This window comes from Oryzias melastigma, linkage group LG16 (assembly GCF_002922805.2).
Source record: "Oryzias melastigma strain HK-1 linkage group LG16, ASM292280v2, whole genome shotgun sequence".
Taxonomy (NCBI): Eukaryota; Metazoa; Chordata; class Actinopteri; order Beloniformes; family Adrianichthyidae; genus Oryzias; species Oryzias melastigma.
In genome coordinates, this window is record NC_050527.1 from 1,811,261 (window position 1) to 1,820,326 (window position 9,066).

The window sequence follows — 9,066 nt, forward strand, 5'->3', positions numbered from 1 at the left end:
TTCCTTCCATTCTGACTCAACACAGCTACTGTTTGTTCTTTTATGGACACAACTTTGTGATTAGGGAATCTACAAGTTGCAGAAAAGCAGTTTTTTTCCTTTACAGAGAATCACTCCCATCCGTGCCTGAGCCCTCCACGTCACACTGAGATTTTAATTCTCTCTGCAGTCTATCGGACCGCCCCAGCTGCAGCTCATAAGTCTCCCTTACGTGCATCCTTTTGATGTTTTATATCCATCTTTAATGAAACTGTGCTTAATTGCCTGGAATAGTTCAAGCCTTTTTTTTTCTCTCTGTCTGCGAGCTCTGTGTGTTTGTCATGAGCCCAGCCTCTTTCCAGCACAGACAGTCTGCTGAAGCTGCTGGCACAGAAGAACTAGGCCAGATTTGACACACTTCACAACCCAGGCTAACTCTGTCACATATGATTGCCACTCAGTGCACAGAAAAGAGAAAAAAAAGTCTTAAGCTTTGAGTGAGTCACAGCTGGAGGCCACACAAAACTGCTGTCTTCAATTTGGACTGTTGTTGAACATTTGACTTGAGTTATTTGTGTGAAATGAAGCCCCTCATCTGTCTCCCAGTCTGCACTAAAATATTTAGAAAAATCAAAGTGCAACTCCGCCCCCTTTCCTTTCCCTGTTACGCTCTACTGCTAGCTTACAGCCCCTCACACCCCCAACCTAACATTACATTAAAATAGCGATCGACATTGGAGCTATAAGTCATATAGTTTTTTTTTTTTTTTTTTTTGCCAGATGCCAGCTCAGATGAGGAAAACAAAAATCTATTTGTCTACAGAGGCGGAGCAGGCAGCTTGTGGCTCCGCCCTTCTAATTTTCTACATCACTAATACGATATTTTTTAAATGACATTTTATTTGTCTGCTTATAAATAGCAACGATTTGAATAAAGAAATATTCACAAATGTGTCGGCACCGACCCGCTTCAGTTTTTAACTTAATCAAATAATTATTTAATATTAATTCATTCCATCAAAGCTTTTTGACTTTGTCACGAACCTCAATTTCAAAATAATTCTATTAATTAGATTTTTATTTTATTTTAAAATGCTCTGGTTGAATTTGTGTCCTTTTCTGTTGTCGGTTTTGACCCGGTTGTGTAAAAAACACTTTATAAAGGAATAAGTAGAGACAAACTTAAAATCATTATTGGATTTCAGACAAATCCTCTCCCAATCATGTTAGAATATGCTCATCTGTCCAGTATGGTTGCAAAAAAACCGAAATAAACAAACATTTCCAGTCCAGACACACAAACTTTTCTCTGATTTAGCTTTCTAATACTTCTGGAAGATGAAGGTAATTTCTATTGATTTATTTTGTTGGTTGTTTGTGTTCTAAACAATGGATTTTGGATTAAAGTTTGGATTAAAGATGTTTGGATTAAAGTTCTGTTGCTAACAAAAATCTAGATGTATTTTTGCATGTTCTTGAAGAAAATATGTCTGGATCGAAATTGAAGCTCAACACAACAGAAGTTACTTGAGGTAATAATTTAAAAATACATGAAGCAAATTAATTTCAGAGTTGTGTTGTAAACCCCTCAGTAAAATTCAAGTAAGACTTTAACCTTTGTTTTATTTATACGATTCTCTTGAGGTTATTTTTTCTATTTTTATTGAAATCTTTTGAAAGCACCTTTTCTTCAGTGAAATCTCTAAAACGTTCAGTTCAAACATAGTTCAGCAGGATTGGCTCAGGGACAATGCTGTAAAAGCCCCTCAGCCTCCTGTGTGGTTTCATCTGCAGGTGAGATCCCACATCTGCTCCACCAAAGCCGTGATGGGTGTCTTCCTGTCAGTCCATCATCCTCCTTTCAAACGGCCTGACGCGTTCTTTCAAACAGGTACGCCAGCTCAAGTTTCTCAACCTTGCGATCGCTGCGTTGCTCGGCATCAGTCAGACCTGGACCCTGACAGTTCTCTCGTAAACAGAGCGGGACTGTTCTCTGCCAGCTGTTGTCTGTTTATTCCCAGGCAGACTGTGGAAGAGAAGCCAAACCCAAAACATGACCATATGTTTAAAACCTGGTCCCGTGAACCCAAAACAGGATGTCACAGCAGGCCGTCCGGTCAGAGGGACTGACTGAGACACGGGGGGGTATTGTTTTCTTCTGCTATGAGAACGGGATGAGGAGGAAGAAAAAAAGACAGGTTATCTTAAATGCACAATCTCCTAAAAATAATGCTAGAAATGTGAACCTAAGGAGGCAAAGACAGGCTTACGCAGTTCAAAGAGCCTCATCACAGTTTGTTTCCACGCTTTTAGTGGGTCCTCTTCTTTACCTGGGAGTTTTCTGCCATTAATTTGCCAGCAAAGCATTTTCCTCTCCGCTGTGAGCTGGAACAAGTGAAAACAAATGCTGGCTCATGCTAAAAGTTCAGACGAGGCGGAGGAACGTCTCCAGACTCTGCAGACACGAGGCCACACAGAGGCCTCCTTTGTCCACCAACACAACCTGCTGCAGCTCCCAAGAACATGCTATGTGGGGAATGCTAACATGAGTAATGTGTTTGAGATAATATGAAAACTGATGTGGTGTGAGTCCAGATGCCCCACCCAAAAGATCCACAGACACATAATTTCTCCATAAATGTGTTTATTTGCTGACCATATACACAAACTCTTTTGGAAAGCAGAAATGTCTTTGTTGTGTACAGAAAATAAAAGTTAAACTTGTAAACATGCAACAGAAAAAGTCAAAAAGCCTCCACATATCTCAGGCCTGCACACGTTTTATCAGCATCCTTTCAGTCGAGACATGGAAACGACCTTTGGTGGAGAAATGGATGAAGTGAGGTAAGATCAGTGGTTATCAGCCTCGCCCCCCCCTGCAGTTTTGATGAGCAAACTGGGGAGAGTAAACATCTGGAAACCGCCAGATGGTGAAAGGGAATCTTAAAACATCAGCTTTAAAATGAAACCAAATAAGTAAGATGACAAGATTTACCATCATTAATGTTTTAATTTTAATCATAGCTGTTAAACACTGACCTACAGGTGAAAACAAAGGATGAATCCTCTCCCGTTTAAAGCATCGGCTGATTTAAAGCTCTGGAAAGTAAAATTTTCAAATATAATCTCCAGTTCAGTGCACTAACAGCCCCACAGGGGCGCCGCCTCACATGTATGATCCAACGCCTGCGTTTTAGGAGTTAAAAAAACAAGAAAACATACAAACTAAACTGGGACAAATGCAAATGAGGTACTCTTTGTTCACTTCACACACACGTCAGTTTTCCAGTTTTTTAAAAATAGTGGTTTTTCTCATTTTAAATTACTCATCAAGGGCGATGCTGTACGCATCTCAGCTATGAATCCAGTTCAGTTCTATCAATTCAAGCAAAATTAAAAAAGTGGTGTGAATCTGTCCAACATACACAAATACAAAAACATTTTTCTGTTCTGGAAATGTGAATACTTAATGCTTACACAGTTTTATAGGATCTACAAATACGAGATAGGGATGTGACCAAGTATCACTATTATCAGTTGCTATTCACTGAATTGAAAAAGCAGTAGTGTCAGAGTGGATGCCACTGAACGCTAATCCTATATGCAGACTGCACTGATACTCATTTTTGCAATCTTAAAAAAAAAACCTCAAGGCTGCAGATTTGCATAATGAGGCCAAACTAAGTTCACTTTAAGAGTTCTATTGTAAAATTCCTGGGAAAAAAAAGCTGCTTCCAGTTGTTTATTATTACTTTACAATGAGATTTCTGTACATTAAAGTACATTTTACTGCGTTTTTTAGAATAAACTGCAGCAATAACAGCAGGTCAAGAATCCAGCTCCATTTAATGAATGTGAAAATAGTTTTGGAAATAAAAAGCTTCATTTATTCATGGGAAATCTAAAAATGTTTGCTGTTATTTATTTTTTTAATTTTCAAGTCGTCAAATACTGACATTTGGCTAAAGACTCACTCGGCATCACTTTTTTAAGTGTCCCCAACTCGTTTTTTTTAGCGTGCTGGTTGTTTGTAAAACCGCGGAACGTGGTACAGAATGCGGTACTGATCCTCGAGATACATCCAGTTCCGGTACCATAACCTGGTACCCGTTCATGTCCAGTACCGTGTCCCGAGTTGGGGACAAAAAGTGACAGATGCGGTACCAGACGTGGGCTGGTCTTTGGGATGCGTCCAGTACTGGTACCCTGACCCGGTTCCAGTTTGTGCTCTGTACAGTGCCCAACAGCATCTAGCACTGGTTTGGGTCTGGTATTGCATCTGGGTTAGGGTATCGGTATTGGGTTAGTGTACCAGTGCGCTCCATGTCCTGGTACAGGACCGGTTCTGTACCGGGACATGGAGGTCGGGGACCCATGGTTTAATGGGTTGTCCAAATATAAGATGGAAGAACAAAAATTATGACTTAAACTATTTTTGATTGAAATGGTAATTGTGGAAAAATGTAAAGTTACTGGAATATTATTTTGCTTTGATTATATTTATATATTGTGAATTATTTGAGTTACTGGAAAAAAGACAGAGGGATAGACTTAAATATGCCTTTGCTTCTGCCTATCTCCTATTCAAACATGTATTTATTGAATTTGGTATGTGACTTTTCTTTTATAAAAGGTGATTGCATTGATTTTTTTTGCATTTGTTTACGTCTTTTTTTGTTTTAATAAATCAAATCAAATGTTTCAAAATGGGAACAGTCAGCACGTCAAAAATCGACAAGTTGGGCACACTCAAACCATCAAAAAGTGTCATGGAGAGGTCCTTAACCAAACGCCAATACGTGACGACTTGAGAGGGAGAAGTGTTTTAATTTACTTCCTAATTTTAGGATTTAAATTTGTGCTAATTGTTTATCAGAATTTTTTTTCTTTAACTTACAATGTATACAGTGTGTGAAAAAAGGAAATTATAAATACATAGCAATGCCCCCTTTAAAATCCTAAAATGTTCATAAAAATACTGTGAAATTCTGTAAGGATTTGGTCACTTTACTGAGTTTGTGGTGAAATACTGCAACAGTTCTTCTATTACTCCTGAATCAGCTGAAACACCTCCCCCGCCCTGACAAACATGTGCTTATCTACTGGTTTATTTGTAAAAATAGAAGACTCAACACTCCAGATCCGTGTCCACACTTTAAACGGTGGACTCTTTGGGTCCTTCCTGAGCGGCGTTTTTACAGCCGTAAAGCCACTTGATGACCCGGGCGTTCCTCTCGATGATGGACACGCCGGTGGGAAGCTGCTCTGCCAGCTCCTCCTGGAACAGCCCGTCTCCTGAATGGCGGGAGAACTCGCTGGGCTCGGAAGCGCCGCCGCCGCCATCTCCGCTCACGCTGCGGAGAGCCAGAGAGAGCGTGTCCATGGAGCTGGCGCCGGAGAGAAAGTTCTGTCGACCCAGACGCTCTATCATGTCCAAGTCCAAGCCGCAGAAGTCGAAGAAGTGCTCCTGCTCTGAGACCGAGCAGTGCAGGAGCAAGTCTGACTTGGAGCGCTGCAGCTCCCCGAAGAATCTTCTTGAAGGGGGTGGGGACACACGCTTCCAGGGGTCATTGTCGTCATCGTTGCCGTTGGTAACAGCATTGTTTACTCCGTCACTGTTTGTGTTTTCGAGTCTGGATCTGGGGCTGGCGGGGCTTCGTTCTTGGCCGGTTTTACGGCTTCCTGCGCCGTCTGGAGCATCTTTGTCGTTGGTCCAAGACATGCGAGAGTCGCCGTCCCGAGACGGCGCTTTCTCCTCACCAATCACCATCTTCTGGATTCTGCCCTCCCCACCACCACTCTTTTCCCTCATGGAGCCCTGGAAGAGGCGTCGGACAAAGCTCTGTCCCTTCATCTCCATGTTGTTGTTTTCTGCGCCCACCGCCCCGCTGGGGCTTTTGCACTCCTTCTTCTGCCGATAGATGACCAGAGAGTCCGGCCTCAACATGCGCTTGCCCGTGCTCTTCCTGAGCACCGGGGCGCTGTGCGGGGCCACCAAGATGTTCGTTCCGGGTGTACGGGGACCCGGCGGCGTCACATTGTTCACGTTGCTCCTGTTGCGCGCCTCAATGTCAACTGAAGTCCGTCTGTTCTCCTTTCTGGAGTCATCGTTTTCATTTTCATCTCTTGAGAGGAAAGATCCAGATGAAACGGAGAAGGGGGTGTTGGATAAACGCCGCGGGGGCAGATGGGGGGTCAGGCTGCCGGGTGTGGAGAAAGCTCGGCGGGTCTGTGGCGGTGGCGTGGCGCAGGGCACGAGCGCGGGCTCTTGCTTGTTGTTGATCACCTGCTGGCTCTTGACATACTTGGCTTTGTCTGCTTCCAGCCTTTCCACCGCGCTGACGGAGCGCCCGTGACCTCCACCGTCGATCTGCCTGCGCAGGTAGTCCGGACCCTTGTTGAGGAGCCTCAGGGGAGACGGGGATCCGATCGGCGTGAGGGGTTTCATGTTACTTCAGCACGCTGGGAGAGGCATCCAAACGCCAGCTCCTAAACTAAGTCCCGATTCCCTTGCTGGCTGAGGAGAAGATCAGACGGCGGAGTCAGCCCACCCCGCTGCTCTCATAGCTCTGGAATCATTCTCGACGAGTCTTAGACAAGTCAAGGAGACCACAGACTCCACGTTTGTTTGGATGTTTTCTAAAGATAGTTAAGCGTCTGATATCCCTATCCGCTGTTTATTCAGGATTTTTTGAGGGAATGTCTTTTTGTAAGCCAAATGAGATGCTCCCTGCCCACAGCGTGGCAAAAATAGCTAGCAGGGTGCACTCTGAAAGGGTAACTTCTTCCTCCCCCACTTTTCCTGCTCTTCAGTGGCGACTGCCTGGGGAAATCAGATATAATGGGCTCAAATATTTGCTTTGTGCTGGCCTTCCAAGGTACGTCGGGTCCAGACTTATTGTTCCGCTCTTGTTGCAGATGAGTTGACCTGAGGGTGGCCGGCACCAAGGCACTCGATCCGTTGAAGGACAGATGGCAGAGAGGTGGATCTCGTCCTCACCTGTGCAGACCCTTGGGAAGAGGCAGAGAGAGAGAGAGACATGTTTTAGTTTGATGTAGTGCTCTCTCCGGGGCAGACAGCGGAGACCAGATGGCAGGAAAGGCAGTGTTCCCTCCAGCTTGGCTCAGACTGTGCTCACTGAAAGCCAGAGGGAGCGGCGTGCTTGGAAAAGCTCGCACAATGGAGGATTTAATTAGCCTTACCACTTTAAATACATAAATGACAAAAACATGTTTCGTAAGTCTCTACAGAAGTGGTGAAAATAATCTGACACTGGGATAGCCCCACACCATCCTCTCTGCACAGGAACACAACCAGACTCATTATCATATTCTCCCAGGCCAGATGTTGGTTCAGCTTTGTTTACAGCAGCAACCTTCCGCGTCATTAGCCAAAAACGAGGTTTTAAAATTTAATAAGTAGTTTTAATTTTTGTTGTATTTCTGCAGCAAAATTTGTTTTCTCCACAGAAATTTGTTAATCTGTGAGCTTTAAACTGCAGGAAGCAATAAACTCAGAAATGTTGCAAGCTTGCAATGAGCTTAACTGCAGCAGTCTTGCAGCCATGTTCATGCGTTTGTGTGCACATGCGATCGTGGGTATTTGTGTCTCTGCTCTAATTTTGGCCGAGCGTGTCAGCACCAGTGAAAAAGGCACAGCGCTGTAAATGACAGAGGGCTGCATGTGCCGTTGGAACAGTGGTGGAAGGTTGTGGGCCTCAGGCAAAAAGAAAAATGTAGGGCTGCGTTGATAAAATCGATTCATCGATCTGAATCGATCTAAACAGAATAGATTGATAATTGATCCATAAAAGTAGAGATCGACCAAACGCAAAAAGCTAAAGATTGGTAGCTTGATGCTAACGTATAATGGGATTTCCCATAGGACAGCTAATGCTAAAGCTCAGTCGACCTAAACATACATTGCTGACAAATTTCTAAACTGTTTTAAGAAAAACTTTTTTAAAGTAACCATATGCGGTCTAAAACAGTTTTTTGCTCATACTTTCTTCTTCTTCTGGAATAAGGTGTATTGATATAATGCGATCGCCACCTGGTGGCCAAACTGAAACACCGTCCAGGAGAGACAGAACAGTTAATGGAGCTTATTGCTGGTATGCTATTAACAATGTCATTATTATTTCACTAATAAATTATGCAGTATGTGAACTGTATCAGATTAATATAAAAATATTAACAACATAAATAGATTACTAATGTATTTACAAACAAATGTGTCTAAATGTGTAAATTGTGTAAGGTAAAGATCAAACTGAATGGATCTAGAGAATCTTGAAAAAATAAACAAAAAAAAAACATATTGAAATGATTCTAGAAATCATCGGCAATATTCAGACCTAGTAAAATTTTCCCATCTGTAGTGGATTTTTTTTTAAGTTAAGACGTCAACTAACTTCTTCTTTGGTCCACTAGTAGACAGAATCAATGTCAAAAAATTTTTTATAAGCATCTAAAAGCTGAAATCCTCGGAAATTGAACAGGAAATGCGCACAATTCTGAGAATAAAATCAAATGTTTAGGATCTAATGTATAAATGTATAAGTTTAGTGTACACATATTTATTTCTTAGTAGGCTATAATTCTTATGAAAGCAGTTGAGGCACTGCAAAGTCAGAATAAAAACATAAAAACTGAATTATCTGCTTGCTAGTTTGCTGTTGACTGGAATATTCCGTTGCTGCAGAGAGACGGGGGAGGAGGAAACACTTTCACAATATCAGCCTAATGCCATTTCAGTAACTTTTAAAAAAAGGAGTTAAATAATAATGGGCATAAAATTAATTTTGGACTCTTTTTACTAAGACTTCAGTCCGGTACCCGAGAGTGTTGGAGGCCTCGTAGATTAACGAGGTAGATTAACGCTTTTTTTCTGCTGATACTAAACAGTCAACACAGGAAGTAGATTAAAAAATAAAAGAAGAAGGAACACAGGTGGTTCATGCCCTGTCTGGTATGAAAAATGTTCATTGTGCTGCATAGACAACAGGAAGTTGTTGTGTTGTTGTGCGGATTGTTCCCAGCGGTCAGCATCAAATGTTATCAAAGGCTATTTTAGCTTTTCCTTCA

At 42.3% G+C, this 9,066-nt stretch overlaps 1 protein-coding gene across 1 annotated transcript in view; it reads right to left on the reverse strand.

The window, feature by feature from the left end:
* Positions 1-1,671: 1,671 nt before the first annotated feature.
* The window catches only part of si:ch211-107n13.1 (uncharacterized protein LOC798535 homolog), a 22,834-nt gene continuing 15,439 nt past the window's right edge, over positions 1,672-9,066 (reverse strand). Inside the window, exon 2 of the mRNA XM_024268396.2 lies at positions 1,672-6,990. Coding sequence (XP_024124164.1) covers positions 5,135-6,427 — 1,293 coding nt within the window. The 5' untranslated portion in view covers positions 6,428-6,990 and the 3' untranslated portion in view covers positions 1,672-5,134. The remainder of the gene's footprint in view (positions 6,991-9,066) is intronic.